This window comes from Carcharhinus amblyrhynchos, chromosome 5, assembly GCF_965287045.1.
Source record: "Carcharhinus amblyrhynchos chromosome 5, sCarAmb.v2.hapA, whole genome shotgun sequence".
Taxonomy (NCBI): domain Eukaryota; kingdom Metazoa; phylum Chordata; class Chondrichthyes; order Carcharhiniformes; family Carcharhinidae; genus Carcharhinus; species Carcharhinus amblyrhynchos.
The window spans coordinates 96,367,788-96,391,509 of record NC_137328.1 but is presented as its reverse complement, the minus strand read 5'-3'; the positions used below and the strand labels follow the sequence as shown (position 1 = coordinate 96,391,509).

Here is a 23,722-nt window from a genome sequence, read left to right as displayed (position 1 = left end):
CACAAGCTCAGCTAAATCAACGATGTGTCTATTTCATTAAGGTCTACCAAGGTAAATATTTTTGTGCAAATAACATATTGAAGTTCTTCGCACCTCAAGCAAGGGAAAAAGATCTTTGTCTTCATCCTTCAACATATTCCATTTCTGAATGAGAGGAGGCATCAACATTTGAATGTATTCCTTGTGAGAAAGACAAAGATGGTAAATTTTACTGCTCAAACGAACTGCTTAAATTCGAACAGAAAATTAGCACTAAACAATTATCACAAAAGATTTTTTTTTACTTCGAACAATAATGGCCCAGATTTTACAGACTAAGTAATAGCATTATCAACACCCATCATTTTTCATGAGTAAATCACACCAGATATTGTAAGCAAGCACTAAAATCTGGAAGGTGCTGTCAAGTTGCCTTAACCAACCTGAAGCTTTGCCGTAACTACTTCACTAAGATTCGACATTTAGATATGTGGAAGGGTGTTAAGTTGGGAGTTACTCTTTTGTGGACTGTGGCTAATTACTTCCTTACATTTTCTGACATGATTAATGAGCAAGGACTTTCCTACTCAACACTAGGTGAATTTTTAATGGCATAGTATGCCTTAATTACTACCAAACCACTCTGGCACTTTACCTTCCTAAGTGTGGCATTTACCTTCCTAAGTGTGGGGTCTTATTCCTTCACATTTTAATTATTGCTGGTTATTTTAAGAAAACATTAAAAACAGTTTTTTGTTTTACCTAATCTTTCTCAATCCATCTTTCTTTCTTTTCCTTTAACTTTCTGTATACGATTTGATGTTAATTAATTGATTCAACATTGAGTAAACTATTCCAACATACACTTTCTGGTTTAGATTCTGTGCATCTCAGTAAGGACTCTTCATTTTGACTGGTTAAGGAGATGCACAGTTGCTTGACCTGACTGATCTCTCTCTGTAAAAGGCAACAAACGTTCTACATTTTTAATCACCAGTAGCTGCACTGCAAAAGCCCCAAGAAAGTCTGTGGGGAAGTAAAACGAGGAGCTAAGGCCATCCATTCACGATTGACACCAAAATCCGGACCACTGTTCTAAAGTTTCCGTTTATGTTAACTTGTATGTTAATTAGGCTTATTCAGAAAAGATTTCTATAAATTTATAGTAACAAAGAGGAGTAGGCTATTGGTTCTTTCAGCCTACTCCACCATTTAATATGATAATGGCTGATTCTCTATCCTACTATCTCTCCATATCACTGATGCCATTAAAATCTAAAAAACTTCCTTAAATATTTTCAGTGACTTGGCTTCCACAGCATTCTGTGATAGAGAATTCCACAGGTTTGTCACCATTTAAGTGAAGACATTATTTCTCAATCCAATCCTAACAGACTGTGTCCCCTGGTTCTAGGCTCCCCAACCAGGGAGAACATCCAGTCTGTCCAACCTTGCTAGAATTTTGTATGTTTCAATTCCACATATTTCAGAAAGATTTGGAAAACATGCTCTAGAAACTCTGATTGTTCAGTGAAGGGACATGGCAGAGTTGTTTGCATCACTACAGGAGCAGGAGAAGATCTACAATGGAGTAAAGGGTTATGTGGGGACAAGCAAGAGAGGGGAGTTGAGGCCATGATCTGATTAGCCATTGTCTTATTGAATGGCAGAACAGGCTTGAGGGGCCAACTGGCCTCCTCCTGCTCCAATTTCTTATGTTATGGAATTAACAGCAATTTGGATTTTTTCAAAATTGGAACCATTGCCAATTACAGAAAGAGTAATGGAAGCTCTCTTCTAAATTCAGTGTTTGTGACATTTAAACCAAAGACAGTGATTCTGGGAAACATGAGCACAGGAGTAGGAACTTTTGTTAATGTACATATGAACATATTAAGAGCACGAATCCACATTTGGCCTCTGCTCTGCCATTGGATAGGACCATGGCTGATCTGACTGCGGCCTGTGTATCCCCATACCATAATCAAGAATCTAAATCAGCCATATAAATAGTCAATGGCCCTGTCTCCACTGCTCCCTGGGGAAGAGAGATCCTAAGAAAAAATTCTATTTGCCTTCCTCATCACTTGCTATTCCCTCCATACTGCAGATTTCTGCAATCTCATGCCAGTTAAATAATGAGCTTCTTTTGCATTGTGTACAGGACAGATTAAATTGAATGCAACAAGAACAAACCTAATATTTTTTAGCACAAGGCTAATAAATGCATGCGTAACAAATTTTAAACTAAACAGTAAAACAATCTTGTAAAAAATCTTCAGTGCGAAATCTGGATGAGTACCAAAGCAGTACAGTACCATAGACATTGACACATTTCAACTTACTAACAAATAGCTAAAGTGAATCGTGTATGTAATTTACAGCACAGAAACAGGCCATCCAATCTAATTGCTGATGGTAATGCTTCACATAAATCTCCTTCCATTCCTCTTCAACAAACAACAGCTGCTCAATCCTCCACTCCTTTAGCCTTCATGTCTATATCTAACTTCCCCATAAACATATCTATTACTTATTTCAACTATTCACTGTTCCACATTGTAGTCATTAATTTATTAGAGATAATCGTATATTTATGGTCCTTAGTTTAGAGCAGTCCACAAGTGGGGCCATTGTTTCTACCTTACCCTGTCCAGTCCTTTCATCTTTAGAGGCCTCACCCCTCAATCTCTTTTTTACAGAATAAAGCCCGAGCCATTCAGTATTTGCTGACTTTGCTGTGCTAATAACTTGATATAATTGATCACACTGCAGCACTTTTTTCTCCTTACCTGCTTATTTAAATGGTGCCCTACTGAGTCAGCAAGGGTTCCAATAGCATCATATAGAATTAGAAGATTTTTATGTTGATATTTATTGAAAGCAAAGACAAGTGTATCAAGTATGTAACCAAGGTATGGCACCAACTCCGTGCAAGCTTCTTCCTCTAGGGTAGCAAAAGCACTGGAAAGCAAATAAATTAGTTATATTTACATTTTTGACTTAAACATACTTAGTCTTTTTGTACAGAGACCACTAAAACTCAGGATACTTTGAGAAAATTTATGGTGTATCAAAAAAATAGGATTTGCAATTGCAACATAAATGCATCACGTCATCAATAACTTAAATTTATTAAATACACAATATATAAAAGAATACATGTTAGAGCTAAGACATTAAATCAGAAAATACTTTTATTTAAAGTACAGCTGCCGCTTCAAATAGGCATTCATTCACCTTAGTACTAGGTGAATCTGGACTCCGATGTCTCTTTGGATTGTTTTATCCTCTAGGTGTTTCAGACCATAAGTCCAGACATCTTAGAAGGGTATCTTTTGCTTTCACTAATAGCAGCAGAACCGTAATGCCAAAGCTAGAACTGGACCTAACGTAATGCTAGTGGCTGAGATAGGATGCTGTATGGGAAATCACTGGCTGAGTGATTTCAGCTGAAGTAATGGTTGGAAATTACAAATATAGTTTCATTCCTGGGGCAAAAAAATCATCAAGCACTGGAATCTATAATCCTGCCTTCAGAAAAACATCCAAGTCAAGTGCGTGGCACAGTGGTTGGCAATACTGTCTCTCAGAGCAAGGGACCCAGATTCAATTCAGGCTTGGGTAACTGTCTAAGCAATTTGCATTAATTAATGGGGAAAAAAATAAGGTTGTCGGAGGAATTAGACAGCTTTCAAATGCTAGCACAGACACGATGGCCTAAGTGGCCTCTTTCTGTGCTGATACTATATGCTTTGAATTAAACAATTTCAATGAAACAAATACAACATATAAAACATCAAAGCAATTACTGGAATTTTAAGTGTTATAGAAGGCAAAACTCAATCATTTCACAAAATATAGGGATAACACATTAGTCCATAGATATTTAGTGAGAAACAACTTGTACACATACAACGCCATAATGTACTAAAATGTCCTAAGGTGTGCATGGGGTTATTAAAGCAAAATTTGACTTAGCTACATAAGGTGACATTAGGGCAAGTGGTCAGAAGGTAGGTCTTAAGATGTGCCTCAGAGGAAAGGGGCTGAGCATCTATAGGGGGAATTTCAGAGTGCAAGACTAGACAGTTGCAGCCACAGCTACCAGTGGCAGAGCAATTAAATAAGGGATGTTCAAGAGGCCAGAACTAGATGAGCATGGATAACTCAAAGGGTTGGAGCACTGGGTGGAGAGTAGAGAAAGGGAGGGATCTGAAAATAAGGGACGAGACTGTAAAGTCAGGCACTGCTTAACAGAAAACTAATGTAGATAAGAACGTAAGAATTGGGAGCAGGAATAGGCCATTTGGCCCCTTGAGCCTGCTCTGCCATTTAATAAGATCATGGCTGATCCTTTCATAGACTCAGCTCCACTTACCTGCCCATTCACCATAACCCTTAATTCCTTTACTGTTCAAAAATCTAGCCATCTTTGCCTTAAAAACATTCAACGAGGTGGCCTCAACTGCCTCACTGGGCAGGGAATTCCACAGATTCACAACTCTTTGGATGAAGAAGTTCCTCCTCAACTCAGTCCTAAATCTGCTCCCCCTTATTTTGAGGCTGAGCCCCCTAGTTCCGGTTTCACTTGCCAGTGGAAACAACCTCCCATTTCTATTGTATCTATTCCTTTCATAATTTTGTATGTTTCTGTAAGATCCCCTATCGTTCTTCCAAATTCCAATGAGTATAGTCCCAATCTACTCAGTCTCTCCTCACAAGCTAACCTTCTCAACTCCTGAATCAATCTAGTGGATCTCTCCTGCAACCCTTCCAGCACCAACTACTCCAGGTGTGGCCTCACCAGCACCTTATACAGCTGCAACATAAACATAATAGAACATAACAGCGCAGTACAGGCCCTTCGGTCCTCGATGTTGCGCTGACCAGTGGAACCAATCTAATGATCCTCTAACCTAAACTATTCCAATGTTATCCATATACCTACCCACTGATCATTTGAACGCCCTTAAAGTTGGCGAGTCCACAACTGCTGCAGGCAGGGCATTCCACGACCTTACTACCCTGAGTAAAGAACCTACCTCTGACATCCGTCCTATAATTACCACCCCTTAATTTAAAGCTATGTCCCCTTGTGTTAGCCAGCACCATCTGAGGTAAAAGGCTCTCACTGTCCACCCTATCCAATCCTTTGGTCATCTTGTATGCCTCAATCAGGTCACTTCATAACCTTCTTCTCTCCAATGAAAATAACCTCAAGTCCCTCAGCCTTTCCTCATAAGACCTTCCCACCATACCAGACAACATCCTGGTAAACCTCCTCTGCACCCTTTCCAATGCCTCCACATCTTTCTTAGAATGTGGCGACCAGAACTGTACGCAATACTCCAAGTGTGGCCGCACCAGGGCTTTGCACAGTTGTAACATGACCTCACGGCTCCGAAATTCAATCCCTCTACCAAAAGCTAACACACCATACGCCTTCTTAACAACCTTATCAACCTGGGTGCCAACTTTCAGGGAGCTATGCACATGTACACCGAGATCTCTCTGCTTGTCAACACTACTAACAGTCCTTCCATTAGCCCTATATTCTGTACTCCTGTTACTCTTACCAAAAAGTGAATCACCTCACACTTTTCCGTATTAAACTCCACCTGCCACCTCTCGGCCCAGCTCTTGCAACTTATCTATGTCCCTCTGCAAACTGTAACATCCATCCTCACTGTCTACAACTCCTCCAACTTTGGTGTTGTCTGCAAATTTACTAATCCATCCTTCTATACCCTCATCTAGGTCATTTATAAAAATGACAAACGGCAGTGGCCCCAAAACAGATTCTTGAGGTACACCACTTGTAACTGAACTCCAGGTTGAATATTTCCCATCAACCACAACCCTCTGTCTTCTATCAGCTAGCCAATTCCTGATCCAAACTGCTAAATCACCCTCAATCCCATGCACCTGCATTTTCTGCAATAGCCTACCATGGGGAACCTTATCAAACGCTTTGCTAAAATCCATATACACCACATCAACTGCCTTACCCCTTTCCAACTCTTTGGTCACCTTTTCAAAAAACTCGATAAGGTCTGGGAGGCACGACCTACCCTTCACAAAACCGTACTGACTATCCCTAATCAATTTATTTCCCTCTAGATGATTATAAATCCTATCCCTTATAATTCTTTCCAAAGCTTTGCCCACAACAGAAGTAAGGCTCACTGGTCTATAATTCCCAGGACGGTCTCTACTCCCCTTCTTGAACAAGGGGACAACATTTGCTATCCTCCAGTCTTCCAGCACTATACCTGAAGCCAATGACGACATGAAGATCAAAGCCAAAGGCTCTGCAATCTCCTCCCTAACCTCCCAGAGAATCCTAGGGTAAATCCCATCCGGCCCAGGGGACTTATTCATTTCCACACTCTCAAGAATTGCCAACACCTCCTCCTTATGTACCTCAATACGGTCTAGTCTACTACCTGGTATCGCAGTATTCACCTCGACTACACTGACTTTTTCCTGCGTGAATACTGACGAAAAATACTCATTCGGTGCCTCTTCTATCTCTTCAGGCTCCACGCACAACTTCCTACTGCTGTCTCTGACTGGCCCTAATCTTGCCCTAACCAATCTTTTATTCTTGACATACCTGTAGAAAGCTTTAGGATTTTCCTTGATCCTATCCGCCAAAATTTTCTCATGTCCTCTTCTAGCTCTTCTTAACTCTCTCTTTAGCTCCTTCCTGGCTAATTTATAACTCTCCAGTGCCCTAACTAAGCCTTCACGTCTCATCTTTACATAAGCCTCCTTCTTCCTCTTCACCAGAGATTCAACTTCCTTAGTACACCATGGTTCCCTCGCTCGACCACTTCCTCCCTGCCTGATAGGTACATATTTATCAAGGACTCGCAGTAGCTGCTCCTTGAACAAGCTCCACATTTCAGATGTTCCCAGCCCCTGCAATTTCCTACTCCACCCTATGTATCCTAAATCTCACCTTATAGCCTCATAATTACCTTTCCCCCAGCTGTAACTTCTGCCCTTTGGTATATGCCTATCCCTTTCCATCACTAAGGTAAACGTAATCGAATTGTGGTCACTATCACCAAAGTGCTCACCTACCTTCAAGTCTAACACCTGGTCTGATTCATTACCCAGTACCAAATCCAATGTAGCCTCACCTCTTGTTGGCCTATCTACATACTGTGTCATGAAACCTTCCTGCACACATTGGACAAAAACTGACCCCTCTAACGTGCTTGAACTATAGCTTTTCCAATCGATATTTGTAAAGTTAAAGTCCCCCATAACAACTACCTTGTTACTTTCGCACCTATCCAGGATCATCTTTGCAATCCTTTCCTCTACATCTCTGGAACTTTTTGGAGGCCTATAAAAAATTCCCAGTGTGATCTCTCCTTTCCTGTTTCTAACCTCAGCCCATACTACCTCAATAGACAGGTCCACATCAAATGTCCTTTCTGCCACTGTAATACTGTCCTTGACTAACAATGCCACACCTCCCCCTCTTCTACCACCTTCTCTGCTCTGACTGAAACATCTGAAGCCCAGAACCTGCAACAACCATTCCTGTCCCTGCTCTATCCGTGTCTCTGAAATGGCCACAACATCGAAGTCCCAGGCACCAATCCAGGCTGCAAGTTCGTCCACCTTATTGCATATGCTCCTCGCATTAAAGCATACGCACTTCAAACCACCCTCCCGCCTGCCAATACACTGCTGTGACCTAGAAACCTTATCCGTGACCTCCCTATTTTCATCTTCCTGTACAGTGGAGCTACAATTCAGGTTCCCATTGCCCCTCTGCATCAGTTTAAACCCCCCTGAATAGCATTGGCAAATTTTCCCCCCCAAGATATTAGTATCGCTCTGGTTTAGGTGCAGACCATCCCTCTTGTAGAGGTCCCACCTACTCCAGAATGAGCCCCAATTGTCTAAGTATCTGAACACTTCCCTCCTGCACCATCCCTTTAGCCACGAGTTCAAATGTTCTCTCTCTCTATTCTTCTCCATGCTATCCCGCGGCACAGGTAACAAACCAGAGATAACCACTCTGCTTGTTTTAGCCCTAAGCTTCCACCCTAACTCTCTGAATTTCTGTTTTATATCCCCATCCCTTTTCTTACCTATGTCATGGGTGCCTACATGAACCACAACTTGGGGCTGGTTCCCCTCCCCCTTAAGGATCTCAAACACTCGATCAGACATATCATGGACCCTGGCACCTGGGAGGCAACATACCAACCGCGAGTCTCCTCATTCCCACAGACTCTCCTATCTATCCCCTTAACTACGGAATCCCCAATCACTAATTCTGTTCTTTTCTTCCCCCTTCCCACCTGAGCATCAAGGAGAGGCTCTACTCCTGAGACCTGTACTCCATAGCTTACCCCGGTTGAGTCTTCCTCCCCAACAGCATCAAAAACAGAGTACTTATTTTGGAGAGGAACAGCCTCAGGGGATCGCTGCTCTGACCGCTTCTTACCCCTTCTAGCAGTCACCCATGCATCACTTTTAGGAGTAACTATCTCCCTGTAACTTTTGTCGATAGCTGCCTCTGCTTCCCGAATGATTCTTAGTTCCTCCAGTTCCAGCTCCAGGTCCCTAACATGGTCCTCAAGGAGCTGCAAATGGATGCACCTCCTGCAGGTGTAATCAGCTGGGACACTACCAGTGTCCCTCACCTCAAACATCCCACAGGAGGAACATTGCACGCCTGCACTGCCATCCCTATTACTTCCCTTACCAAGAAACAAAAATAAACTTAAACTTACCTGCTCTCACTCCAAGTCACTCTTTTTTTTTTAGGTTAGACGAGGGGGTAGGGTGGGATACTCTACACGTGTAGAGTACCGGGTTTCTTCACCTTTCCAATTTATGGGGGCCCAGAGGAGGAAAAAAACTACTTCCCGGGCCTCCCTGTGACTACTTCCTGTATCCGGTTAAAAATTAAAAAAAAAGCTAGAGACATTAGTTTAAAAAAAACACAGTAACTTACTCACAAGCTCTCCTCTCACCAGTCGCTCCCTCTCTGATCACTAATCTCCCCGATCAACAATGACGAAGAATGATGTGCAAGGAGACTTGGCACGAGTAAGGACACAGACAGAGTTTTGGATGACCTCAAACTTAAAGAGGAAAAAATGTGGCAGGCCGGCTAAGGGTGTATTGGAATAGTTCAATTTAAAGTTACCAAAAAGCACTTCTGAACTGAGCTGGAGAATAGAGGTCAGGCAACATGATTGAAGTTAGAAATAAGGGATGTTTGGGATGGCCAAATGTGTGGTTGGAAGCTCATTTTGGGGTCATACATGACGCTCCAATTGCTAATATTCTGATTCAGCCTCAAACAGTTGCCAGGGAAAGGGAGAAGAAGTTGGTAACTATAGTCAAAGATATTTCAACACAATGTTAAAATTCAAATATTATTTGCACAATATAACAACATAAAATCTGTAATGACATCCCCAAATATTGTCCAGTAACAAACCTGCAGGCAGCCTCTTGCACTCGTTTATTGCTGTCCAAGATACGCTTCAGCAGTTCGGTCATTAATGGCTTCAAATAGGTATCTGGGGGCTGGCTTACTACCCAATGTGCATAGCGGCTGAGTGTCCAACAGGTTATGGAACGCACAAGAGCTTTTTTATCAGACAGGCACTGAATAAGGTGAGGGATAAGCTCTGGCAGGTAAGGGATCATACCCTGCATACAGCCTGTTGAACAAAGTTAAAAAATATAAACTTTGGGGAAAATTCCCACATTTCTTAGTAAATCAACTCAGTGCTCTACAAATAAAATTCATGGTACACAAGAGTCAAAAAACAAAAGATTTAACATTTCTAATATTTTCTTCCCAGCAATCTTTACCCACTGTTGGACTTTTCCACACCAATTATTCAGTATTACATGGGTTACAGTTCCTAAGATGCTGTTCCTCTCTGGAGGAATTCTCCACTTAGCTCAGAAGAGATAAAGAATTGCAGGTGAAAATCTGAAGTCATATAACCAACTCCTAGTTTTAAATAAAATGATATGCAGCATAATCTAATTATAACTATCCAACAAATTCTTCTAGCAAGTTGTTCAAGTTATAATTTAATTGAAACATTATTTCAAGAGAAAGGGCCTATCCAAAGTTAATCACAAAGGAGTTACCGAAAATGATGCATTTACCAATTTTGTGCTTGTTCGTTAAATTACAACTAACAAGTAAATATGATTTAACATTTCATTGTCTTCATCATGATTCTTTATGCTACACAGGGGGATGTTTGTTAATGACTGCATAATGTTTAGTGCCATTTGTGACTCCTCAGATATTGAAGCAGACCAAGCCTAAATGCAGCAAGACCTGGACAATATCCAGGCTTAAGCTGACACATAGTAAATAATGTTCGTACTACACAAGTGCCAGGCAATGACCATCTCCAACGAGACAGGATCTAACCATCACCCTATGACATTCAATGGCATTAACATTGCTGAATCCCCACCATCAACATCCTTGGAGTTACCACTGACCAGAAACAGCACTGGACTAGCCATATAAATACTGTGGCCACCACACATATAAAGGCTAGGAATCCTGCAGTGAGTAACAACCCCTAACTGCCCAGAGCCTGTCCACCATCTACAAGGCAGAAGTCAGGAGCGTAATGGAATACACTGCCTGGATGAGTGCAGCTCCATAAGCTCTCCTGAAACTTGACATCATCCAGGACAAACCAGCCGGCTTGATTGCTACCCTGTTCACAAACATTCAATCCCTCCAATACCGACAAACTGTGGCAGCCATGTGTATTATCCACAAGATATACTGCAGAAACTCAACAGGTTTCTTCAGCAACACCTTCTAAATCCATGATTACTATCACCTGGACGGGCTAGAGCAGCAGATTCTCAGGAACACCACCTGGAGGTTCCCCTCCAAGTTATCACCATCTTGGTTTGGAATATAGCAACAGTGAAAGAACGACAGAAAGTTAAAATCCTGGAATCATGGAGTTAAAGATTACTGATACCCAACTTCCTCATTCGTGCAAAGGCACCACAATTCAACTTAAAATGAAAGTCCCACATTCGCAAGAATGAGTTGGGAATCTACAACACCCTTGTCATAACTTTGAGTATAAGTAGTTTTCACAGAATACAAGTTTATGCACTTTTCTACAAATCAAATACTTCTTAAAAAATTTATTTACAATTTAACTTTTGTAGCATTCAATCATCCACCAACCTTCAGCAATAGCTCCAAGCACCAGAATTCCAGACTCCTTCACCACCCAATCTGGGTTAAATAGCAGCTCTTTCAGCAGTGGTAGAACATGTGGCAACAGTTCATCCCGGAAAACATTAGCCAGTACGTCCAATGCAGCAGCGGAACATTTTCCTAAAAGAATAATCTACTGTTATTAAATATTTATATTTAATCTATTGTTACATAGTATATTAAAGCTGATACAACTTCAGCAAAAAACTGTAGGAACATCATCAATGTCTTTAAAAAGCACAGTTAATGTCAATATTCGCTGGCTATTCAAATCAGACAAATGAAATGCAGAAAATTAAGTCTTCAAACAAGGCCAGCAAAGCAATTCTCATTTTCTGCCGCTGTTGGAAAAGGAAAGTTTAAAAAGGTCCATCAGGGAAAATAATTTCTGCTGTTATCAAGCTCTTCCAGAACAAAAATATCTGTATTTTGTTTGACCTTAAAATGTGAGCTTTGCTGTCACGATGCTACAGTTCATGTTTTGCTACACTGAAAAGTTAGGTAGCCTCTGATAAGAGGAGAAATTGAGGAAGAGAAATGTCATTTATTAATGAAAGCTTGAAGCATTATGCAAGACATGAGAGAACTGATGCCTTTTGATGCAAGTGTCTGATGCAGAGACATGCCAGGGATAACAAAGTAGAAGCAATAGAAATATATAAAAAGTGGAAAATCCAGATAACGGTTTGACTTGATGAAAGCACTATATTTTAAATATATGCACCATAAGCTTAGTTGAGATATGATTAAGTTCAATGTTTCAAGAATGTTACTGATATTGAAGAACAGATAGCATATCTGACCATAAAGAAAAAATCCTTTAACATAAATTAATTTTCAAATGGAACATATCAATTCCTTATTTTTTGACCCAAGAAAGTAATCATGCCCAGCAACTAATTACTCTTGCACAATGGCAATGAGAAACTCACTTCTAGAAACTTAGAAGAATCACAGAATCTCTCGTGCAGGTGACTGCCATTTGGCCCATTGAGATGGCACCAACAACTCCACCCAGGCCCTATCCCTGTTACTCCTTGTCTGTGCCCTGCTACTACTCCTGACATTAAAGGGGCAATTTAGCATGGCCAATTAACCTAACCCAAACATCTTTGGACTGCAGGAAGAAACCGGAACACCCATAGGAAACCTATGTAAACACGGGGAAAACATGCAAACACCACACACTAACCAAGACCAGAATTGAACCCAAATCCTTGGTTTTGTGAAGCAGCAGTGCTAACCATTAAGCCACTGTGATGCCCAAGCACCTTTTAAGACCCAAAGAAAAATTATGCCTACATTTAATTCAGATTAAAGTTTAATATAATATATTTTTGCGAGAATTTCAGGTCTAATAGTTAAGCTTGCATTCTTTTGTCCCTTCCCTTAGGAATGCAGTATGATGCAACACAGTACTACTAATTACAATATCTTGAAATATTCTTGGTACATTATTGCAAGGTTATTTTTCAAGCATGGCTTTATCACTGCAATCTGGTTCAGCAACTCCATTCTCACAAACATATTTTAATTCAGCACTTACTTGAACCAGATGCCATCCCCGCAAACAAACAATTATTTCATTTGACAAAGCTCTTTTGGAACTTTCAATTGCATTACCATTTTGTTTCAGATAGTACAATTGCAATAACCTTGACAGTCACAAAACTACATTACAAGGCGAAATAGAGGCATTTTGGAGGATGAGTAGTGTTCCATAGCTTTCTGTTCAGTTTACCTGGAATATTAACCATCAGTTCACAAATTGTTCATAGTGCCATCTCCATCACTCCTTGCTAACCACCTACCATAACAAATTCCTTGCATTTCTTCTCCGCTTAATTATCCTAAAAGCATTTCATACAAACCAGAATAGAATTTAATACTGGTTAATAAGGTACGTTGATTAGGTTAGAAAATATTAAGCAGCATTTTCATTTAAACATACTTAAATTCCAATCAGAAATTGTATCATCATCATCGAGGTCATCCTCCTCCTCCTCCTCTTCACCAATTCCATCCTCTTCATGCTGCTGAGCAACAGTTCGAGATCGATGAAAGCGAGGTTTAATATCCTGCTCATTATCAGGAACAGCTTCGTCTTCCTCAACATCACCCTGAAAAAGAAAACCAAGAAGTTAATTATTAATCATTCCTAAAAAAGAATGCTCCACTCTCAGGTAATAAAGCATGTGGACTACTAGTAACTTAACAACGATTTATTTCAAATTTACAGTTTTCAGACATAAATAATAGAACTCACCTTTAGAAGAATAATGTCAATTTCTGAATATTTCATCCCATTCACAAGGACAGGTATTAACCTGAAATTAACAAGTATTTTCATGTTAAGTCTTGGTTGACTATAGTCAATTCAATGATTAAGCAAAGAATTTTGTAGCACGCACACAACAGACAGTTTGTAGTTTGTGTAGAAGTACTGAATAAGTTACTTAAACCTAACAAAGCCTTTGTGCTGATAAGCGAGTATACAAGACTTTATTCCCATACTCATGGTTTTGCAGGAGCTTGTTCACATGAATATACTACTTTTCTAATATTTTCTAATCCAAATTGGGTACATAAAATAACAGCTAAGCTTAAAAAGACTACAAAGCACAATAACAACATCTCAGATATTTTGTAGATTACTTTTTGTTACTGACAACAAGCAATTTTACAAAATTATGACATTGAACAAATGTAAGAAATCCACTCCAATTTCACTAGATTTGCTGATAAGTTCTATTTTAAGAATCAGTAGGCATGAGATTAAATGATATATATGCCCTCTCCCATACAGCAGCAATTCCAGCTTTGATTACGGTCCAAAACAACAGCCACCTCAATCCAAGTGCCTCATCAAAATACACAATAGACAGCTGCATCAACCACACCTAGCAGGTAGAGTCAAGCACGTCACAAATAAGCACGGATTTGGAAACGCTGGCAAGTAATGCTAACCACACAGAAGTAAATACAATAACAGCAGAACTGAGATCATAGAACATACTGACATGATTGGAATTTACCTTTGATGAGACAACATACAAGGTAGTTGTATGCGAGATGCACACAAATGGGTGTGAAAACAGTAGAATCATGCAGTTAGAAACACAAGACGATTGGTGGTGATAAGTGATCTAAATACATCTTCCAGCTGGCACAGGTATTTCTATGCATTTTCTTAATGCTTCTGACTGCTTCTTTGGCTACCCACTGCCCCAACACTTCTTGGGTGCTTTGTTCTCCAAATGTTCAATGCTGTATGGCATCTCGAACACCATTAACCCAAACCAAATTATATGGCACAGCAATCAGGCTGATCAAGCAGCTTTCAACAGCATGTGTTCTCCACATGTTAGAGCAATGTCCTCGAAAAGTGCACAGGTCTCGTCAGTATAGCTTAACTTGCTTTTATTTCTGGGTTAAAGAATTTGGGATTGTGAGCAACAAGTGCATCAGGACAGCTGCCAAAGAGCAAACATTAATTTATATAATGTAGTCTATTGATAAGCTAGCTGAAACTGAGAAAATGCACCTCTTTCCTGTCATCATAAATGACATTAATGATGGAGCACTTATCAGGTCAGTACAATTCTTCATGGGCTGTATCTGTATCAAGTAGAAACAGAAGTGCCTCAATCTGTATAATTTAATTGATAATGGTGTGATTTGGAACAGTATTCAGTTCTTATAACTACACTCAAAAAATACATACCAACATTGGAAAAGATAGAGGAAAGCATTAAAAGAAACCAAGTTTAAATCTAACATGCCAGGAACAGAAAATAAGACCTCAGGAGTTTACATAAGGATATTGAGGGAGCAGTTCAGAAGACTATATTAAAACATTAAACCTTGAGCCACAAGAGATGAATGAAGTACACAAAAAGCAAAGAATTGGAGGTTAGCCTGAGCATTGTTCGTCGGAGCAAGCTGAGAGGAGGATCGATTAGTGGCTGGAGGGTGAAGATATGCGATGGACTTTTTTTAGTTTTTCGCGGGTTTTTCTTTTTACAAGTTACTTTAACAGAAAAGTGGAAGTTGGCCGCGGGGTGATCTGGGAAGGTTTTTTTTTTAAGCACGTGAGGTTTAAAAAGGGAGGCCGCACTAACTAGCGGGCAGCGGAGTGAGCAGGTAGCAGAGTGACAGCTGAAAGGCTTTGGCTCAACAGGCTTAGGCAGAAATGGGCGAGGCAAGGTAGGTTTAATTCTTAGTTTCTTTCTCTGTGTTCTTTGAAGGGGAATTTTGAGTGCGAGGCAAGTTTGTTGTTCTCAGTGTCGGACGTGGGAGGTCCCGGAGTCTCCTAGCCTCCTGGATGTCCATATCTGTGCCGGGTACGTCACGCTGCGGCTGCTAAGGGACCATGTCAGGGAACTGGAGCTTCAGTTCGAGGACCTTCGTCTGGTCGGGGAAAACGAGGTGGTGATAGATAGAAGTTACAGGTAGGTGGTCACACTGGGGACACAGGAGGCATGCAAGTGGGTCACGGTTAGGAAGGGGAAAGCTCAAGTAGTACAGAGCACCCTGGTGGATGTGCCCCTTCACAATAACAGCAGTCCTGTTTGAGTAATGGGGCGGGGGGGAGGTGTAGGAGGGCAGCAGCCCATCCGGTGGAAGCAGCAGTGGCCATATCTCCAGCACAGAGTCTGGCCCTGTAGATCATGATGTGGGTATGCCGGCGTTGGACTGGCGTAAACACAGTAAAAAGTCTGACAACACCAGGTTTTAGTCCAACCTATTTATTTGATAATATACTCACAAGCTTTTGGGGTTAGCCCCTTCGTCAGGTGAATGGAGAGTTCTGGCCTCAGACAGAGCATATAAAGCACAGACAGTTTAGAGATTACTGATTAGAATGCGAATCCTTACACCTAACCTGCTGTTCAAGACCTGAAGTGGCTGATAATGTGAGTGGAAGGAGCACTGATCACAGTTTAGAGAGATGTGTATTGTCTCCAGACAGTACAGTAAGTGAGGTTTTGCAAACCCAGGCAAGTCACAGGGGTTACAGATAGTGCGACATGAACCCAAGATCCCTGTTGAGACCGTCCTCATGTGTGCGGAACTTGGCTATCAGTCTCTGTTCAGCGACTCTGCGCTGTCGTGTGTCGTGAAGGCCGCCTTGGAGAATGCTTACCCGAAGGTCAGAGGCTGAATGCCCGTGACCACTGAAGTGTTCGCCAACAGGAAGGGAACAGTCTTGCCTGGTGACTGTCGAGCGATGTTCATTCATCCGTTGTCGTAGCGTCTGCATGGTCTCCCCAACGTACCATGCTTCGGGACATCCTTTCTTGCAACGTATCAGGTAGACAATGTTGGCCGAGTTGCAAGAGTATTTACCATGTACCTGGTGGATGGTATTCTCACATGTGATGATGGTATCCATGTCGATGATCCGGCATGTCTTGCAGAGGTTGCTGTGGCAGGGTTGTGTGGTATTGTGGTCACTGTTCTCCTGAAGGCTGGGTAGTTTGCTGCGAACAATGGTCTATTTGAGGTTGTGTGGTTGTCTGAAAGCAAGAAGTGGGGGTGTGGGGATAGCCCTGGCGAGATGTTCGTCTTCATCAATGATATGTTGAAGACTCCGGAGAAGATGTCGTAGCTTCTCCGCTCCGGGGAAGTACTGGATGACGAAGGGTACTCTGTCCACTGTGTCCCGTGTTTGCCTTCTGAGGAGATCAGTGCGGTTTTTCGCTGTGGCGCATCGGAACTGCCGATCTATGAGTCGAGCACCATATCCTGTTCTTATGAGGGCATCTTTCAGGGTCTGGAGGTGTCTGTCACGATCCTCCTCATCTGAGCAAATCCTGTGTATACGGAGGGCTTGTCCATAGGGAATGGCTTCTTTAACATGTTTAGGGTGGAAACTGGAGAAGTGGAGCATTGTGAGATTGTCTGTGGGCTTGCGGTACAGTGAGGTGCTGAGGTGACCGTCCTTAATGGAGATGCGTGTGTCCAAGAATGCAACTGATTCTGGGGAATAGTCCATGGTGAGTCTGATGGTGGGGTGGAATTTGTTGATATCATCATATAGTTGTTTCAGTGATTGTTCACCATGAGGCCAAAGGAAGAAAATGTCATCGATGTATCTAGTGTACAGCATCGGTTGAAGATTCTGTGCAGTGAAGAAGTCTTGTTCGAACCTGTGCATGAAGATGTTGGCATATTGAGGTGCAAATTTGGTCTCCATGGCTGTTCCATGTGTCTGGATGAAAAACTGGTTGTTGAAGGTGAAGACATTGTGGTCCAGGATAAAGCGGATGAGTTGTAAAATTGCATCTGGAAACTGGCAGTTGTCAGCATTGAGTACTGAGGCAGTCGCAGCAATGCCATCGTTGTGGGGGATGTTGGTGTAGAGCGCCGAGACATCCATTGTGACGAGGAGTGTCCCTGGTTCAACTGCTCCGTGTGTGCTGAGTTTCAGTAGGAAGTCCGTAGTGTCGCGACAAAAGCTGGGGGTTCTTTGTACAATGGGTTTCAGGATGCCCTCGACGTTTGCAAAACCTCACTTACTGTACTGTCTGGAGACAATACACATCTCTCTAAACTGTGATCAGTGCTCCTTCCACTCACATTATCCGCCACTTCAGGTCTTGAACAGCAGGTTAGGTGTAAGGATTCGCATTCTAATCAGTAATCTCTAAACCGTCTGTGCTTTATATGCTCTGTCTGAGGCCAGAACTCTCCATTCACCTGACGAAGGGGCTAACCCCGAAAGCTTGTGAGTATATTATCAAATAAATAGGTTGGACTAAAACCTGTAGATCATAACAGTAAGAAAAGGAGGAAGGCAGTATTAAATCGGGGACTCTACAGTGAGTGGGTTGGACAGGCGATTTTGCGGAAACAGACAGGAAGCTCGGATGGTAGTTTGCCTCCCTGGTGCCAGGATCTGGGACGTGTCTGGTCGCGTCCAAGAAATCCTGAAGTGGGAGGGAGAGGAGCCAGAGGTCGTGGTACATACTGGTACTGCTGACGAAGGTAGGAAAAGGGAAGGGGTCATGAAAAGAGAATATAGGGAGTTAGGTAGAATGTTCAGAAGGAGGAATGCAAAAGGTAGTAATCTCAGGATTGCTGCCTGTACCACGAGAAAGCGAGAGCAGGAATGGAATGAGGTGGAGGATAAATGCGTGGCTGAGGGATTGGAGCAGGGGACAGGGATTCAGGTTCCTGGGTCACTGGGACCTCTTTAGGGGCAGGTATTTCTTGTACAAAAAGGACGTGTGGCACTTGAATCCCAGGGGGACCAATATCCTGGCAGGAAGGTTTGCTAAGGCTACTGGGGAGACTTTAAACTAGAATGTTTGGGGGGAGGGAATCGAAATGAAGTGACTGGGAGAGAGAAGGTTAGCTCGCAAATACAGAAAGATTGTCAACAGTGTGAGAGAGAGGGTAGGCAGGTGATGGAGAAGGGGAGTGCTCAAGCCGAAGGTTTGTGATGTGGATTTTAACACTAGGAGTGTTGTGAACAAAACGGATGAGCTTAGAGCGTGGATCACTGCTTGGAAATGTGATGTGGTGGCCATTACAGAGACTTGGATGACTCAGGGACAGGACTGGATATTTCAAGTGCTGGGTTTCAGATGTTTCAGGAGGGACAGGGAGGGAGGCAAAAGAGGTGGGGGAGTGGCACTGATGATCATCAATAATGTCACGGCCGTAGAGAAGGTGGAAGCCATGGAGGGATTATTACAGAGTTGGCCACTTTAGGACTTGAACAGCAGGTTAGGTGTAAAGATTCACATTCTAATCAGTAATCTGTAAACTGTCTGTGCTTTATATGCTCTGTCTGAGGCCAGAACACCTGACGAAGGGACAAACCCCAAAAGCTTGTGAGTTTACTATCAAATAAATCAGTTGGACTTAAACCTGGTGTTGTCAGACTTTTTACGGTGTTTACCCCAGTCCAATGCCGTCATATCCACATGATGATCTTTGCGTCATCAATGGAGATGGGAGAGGTTCCGGAGGATTGCTGATGTGGTTCCTCTATTCAAGAAAGGGAGCAGAGATAGCCCGGGAAATTATCGACCAATGAGTCTAACCTCAGTGGTTAAGTTGGTGGAGAAGATCCCAAGAGACAGAATTTATGAACATTTGGAGAAGTATAATATGATCAAAAATGGTCAGCATGGCTTTGTCAAAGGCAGATCATGCCTTACGAGCCTGATTGAGTTTTTTGAAAATGTGACTAAACACACTGATGAAGGAAGAGCAGTAGGTGTGGTTTATATGGCCTCAGCAAAGTGTTCAATAAGATCCCCCATGCAAGGCTTATTGAGAAAGTGAGGGGGCATGGGATCCAAGGGGACACTGCTTTGTGGATCCAAAACTGGCTTGCCCACAGAAGGCAAAGAGTGGTTGCAGATGGGTCTTGTTCAGCATGGAGGTTGGCCACCAGTGGAGTGCCCCAGGGATCTGTTTTGGGGCCCTTGCTGTTTGTGATTTTTATAAATGATCTGGATGAGGAAGTGAAGGGATGGGTTGGTAAGTTTGCCAATGACACAAAGGTTGGAGGTGTTGTGGATAGTTTGCAGGGATGTCAGAAGTTGCAACGAGACACAGATAGGATGCAAGACTGGGTGGAGAAGTGGCAGATGGACTTCAACCCAGATAAGTGTGTGGTGGTTCATTCTGGCAAGTCAAATGGGATGAAGGAATATAATGTTACGGGTAAGACTCTTAGCAGTGTGGAAGATCAGAAGGATCTTGGGGTCCAGGTTCATAGGACTCTCAAATCAGCTTCGCAGGTAAAGGATGTGGTTAAGGCGGCGTATGGTGTACTGGCCTTTATCAATTGAGGAATTGAGTTTAGAAGTCTGGAGATAATGCTGCAGCTGTATAAGACCCTGGTCAGGTACAGTGCTCAGTTCTGGTCACCTCACTACAAGGATGTGGAAGCCATTGAAAGGGTGCATAAGAGAATTACAAGGATGTTGCCTGGATTGGGTGGCATGCCTTATAATAGGTTGAGAGAGCTCGGTCTTTTCTCCTTACAGAGACAAAGGACGAGACGTGACCTGATAGAGGTGTATAAGATGTTGAGAGATATTGATCGAATGGATGCTCAGAGGCTTTTTCCCAGGGCTGAAATGGCTGCCACAATAGGACACAGGTTTAGGGTGCTGGGGAGTAGGTACAGAGGAGATGTCAGGGTAAGTTTTTCACTTAGAGGGTGGTGGGTGCATAGAATCGGCTGCCAGCGGTGGAGGCAGATTCGATAGGGTCTTTTAAGAAACTTTTGGATAAGTACATGGAACTCAGTAAGATTGAGGGTTACAGTTAAGCCTAGTAGGTAGGGATATGTTTGGCGCAATTTGTGGGCTGAAGGGCCTGTTTGTGCTGTAGTTTTTCTATGTTCTAAAAGTAGCTTTGAGGTTCAGTGGCCCTTAAAATCAATTTTAAAAGTCAGCATGTTGAGTGTGAACATAATAGAAACTTCAAATTTGACTTAATTGGACGGAACAGTGCTCAAGACTCTAAATGCTTCACAATTTTTAGAAAGTGTATTATTTCATGGGATGTAGGTATTTTTTGACTAGGCCAGCATTTATTTTTCACATCCCTAACTTCCCTTGAGAAGGTAGTGGTGAACTGCTGCAGGTATAGGCACAGCCACAATGTTGTTAGTGGGGAATTTTGACCCAAAAGTGAATGAATGGCAATACACTTCCCAGTCAGGATGATGTGTGACTTGGAGAGGATTTGCAGGCGGCAGTGTTTGAGGCATTTATTGCCCATATCCTTTTATACTCTAGGTGGTGAATGTCATGGGTTTGAAAGATGTTGTCAAAGCAGCCTACTCCCCTTAGCCTGAGTGTTATCCAGGTTTTGCTGCAAATGGGCATAAATTGCTTTAGTTTCTGAGGAATGCTGAACATCACCTTTTCTGAGGAATGCTGAACATCACCATTTCTGAACTTTTTCTTAATTCATTCGTGGGACATGGACTTCACTGGCTGGCCAGCATTTATTGCCCACTTCTAGATGCCCAAGGGCAGTTGAGAGTCAACTACATTGCAGTGGCCCTGGAGTCACATGTAAGCCAGAGTGGGCAATGACAGCAGATTTTCTGCCCTTAGTGAACCAGATGGTTTTTTCCGACAAGTAACAATGGTTTCACAGTCATTAAATTCTTAATTCCAGGTTTTTATTGAATTTAAATTCCACCCATCTGTTGTGGCAGGATTCAAATTCAGGTGCCCAGAACATTAGCTGTATCTGGATGAATAAGCTAGCGATAATATCACCAGGCCATCACCTCCCCAACTTACATTGGAGAGTAGGTTGTTGACGAAATAGGTGAAGGTGGTTAGTTCGAGGGCATTATCTTGAGGAACTCGTGCTGTGATGTTCTGACACTGAGATGATTAACTTCCAACAACTACAATCAGCTTCTTTTGTACTAGACATGACTCCAACCAATAAAATGTTTATCCTAATTCCCACTGATTCCAGTTTTGTTTGGGCTCTGTGATTCCATACCCAGTCAAATGCTTGATATCAAGGGCAATCAGTCTTGCCTCGAGTTTGGCTCTTCTGTCAATGTTTGGACGAAGGTTGTAATGAAGTTAGGAGTGAAGTGTCCTGGTTGCACCCAAATTGAGCAACAGTGAACAGGTTATTGCCAAGTCCTGATTGATAGTGCCTTTTGAAGACCCCTTCCATTATTTTCCTAGTGATTCTGGCAGAACCTTATGCTTGAGGAACCATTCTGTGCACTCAAGTCATTGAGTTCAAGTGAAATATTTGCATCATTTACTACAGGTGCTGGTCACTTAGGCAAAGCAAGTAACTATACATTAGTGTAGGAAGAGGAACCAAAAAAAACGTTTCAGGGATTCCACAAGACTAAAGACACAGAGTACGGGAATGAGACAGAGAATCTGATGAACTGGTGCAGCAACAATAATCTCTCGCTCAATGTCAACAAAAAGCAGCCTGTCATCGACTTCACGAAGTGTGAAGGAGAACATCCCTCAGTCCCATCTATAGGGACGAAGTAGAAAGGGTCGAGAGTTTCAAGTTTTTAGGTGTCCAGATCACCAACATCTAGGGGACCTATCCTGGTCCCCCCATGCCGACAGTAAAGTTAAGAAAGCCCACCAACACCTCTATTTTCTCAGAAGACTAAGGAAATTTGGCATGTCAGCTATGACTCTCTAAACTTTTACAGTTGCACCATAGAATGTATTCTTTCTGGTTGTATCACAGCTTGGTATGGCTCCTGCTCGGCTGAAGACCACAACAAACTACACAAAGTAATGAATGTGGCCCAATCCATCATGCAAACCAGCCTCCCATCCATTGATTCTACCTACACTTCCTGCTGCCTTGGCAAAACAGCCAGCATAATTAAGGACCCCATGCACTCAGGACATTCTCTCTTCCACCTTCTTCCTTAGGGAAAAAGGTGGAAAAGTCTGAGGTCACATACTAACCGACTCAAGAATAACTTCTTCCCTGCTGCTTTCAGACTTTTGAATGAACTTACCTTGAATTAAATTGATCTTTCTCTACACCCTAGCTATGACTGTATCACTACATTCTGCACTCTCATTTCCTTCTCTATAAACAGAATGTTTTGTCTGTATAGCACAGAAGAAACAATACTTCTCACTATGTTTATACGTGTGACAATAACAAATCAAATCAAACAGTACTAAATAGTGGTAAACAACGTTTTTGATTTTGATCAATTTGGACAACAGTCATTCATGAGCAATGTCAAAGCACAGTAGAGCAAGTAGATCAAAAAAGGGACAGAAATTACAATGAACATGCAGCACAGAAAAGGGTTACTTGGCTGAACCTGCCCACGCTGACATTTGTGCTCCACTTGAGCTTCCTCCCATTTTTCTTCAATTAATCAGCATAACGCTCCATTCTGTTCTTCCACTTAAACGCATATTTCCCATTTTCCTCATTGAGATCTTGTGGTTGCAAGTTCCAAAATGAAGTTTATTTTGAATTCTTTTTAATTCCTTGATGACCATTTTATTTGCACTGATGGCCTGTAGGTTTGTTCTTCACTAGAAGTGGAAACGTACTCTATCCTATCAAGATCTTTTATAATTTTAAAGATCTCGGTTAAGGAATCCCTCAGCCATCGTTTTTCTAGAGAAAAAGAGGCCTGTCCTGTTTGCTGATGTATAAACTCTCAGTTCAGAAATAGCTCTAGGGGCTAACTGGCCTAACACTTGTTCCTACAATCTGCTATCATCCTTGTAATTTTTGAAGCCTCTATATCCTTTGACAACACGGCAATCAACTGCACACAATACACCCAAGTGTGGTTTTACTGAAGTCTGCTAGGAGTTCAGGAGTTCTCTACTTTTCAGTGTTAATCCTCACAAAAATAAAATCATTGTGCTGGAGTTTGTTATGTTCTGTTGACCTGCAGCAAAACTTAGTCCATTTGCTTTGACTTGCGATGCTGATTGAGGAATAAATACTTTCCAGAACACTGGG

At 42.1% G+C, this 23,722-nt stretch overlaps 1 protein-coding gene across 2 annotated transcripts in view; it reads right to left on the bottom strand.

Annotated features, from left to right (window-relative positions):
* The window catches only part of tnpo1 (transportin 1), a 171,377-nt gene that overhangs the window by 36,460 nt on the left and 111,195 nt on the right, over positions 1–23,722 (bottom strand). For both annotated transcript variants that reach the window (XM_080189242.1, XM_080189244.1), the window contains exons 10-15: positions 13,509–13,569; positions 13,194–13,362; positions 11,210–11,362; positions 9,461–9,686; positions 2,772–2,943; positions 94–180 (exon numbers count right to left, since the gene is read on the bottom strand). In XM_080189242.1, coding sequence (XP_080045368.1) covers positions 94–180; positions 2,772–2,943; positions 9,461–9,686; positions 11,210–11,362; positions 13,194–13,362; positions 13,509–13,569 — 868 coding nt within the window. The remainder of the gene's footprint in view (positions 1–93; positions 181–2,771; positions 2,944–9,460; positions 9,687–11,209; positions 11,363–13,193; positions 13,363–13,508; positions 13,570–23,722) is intronic.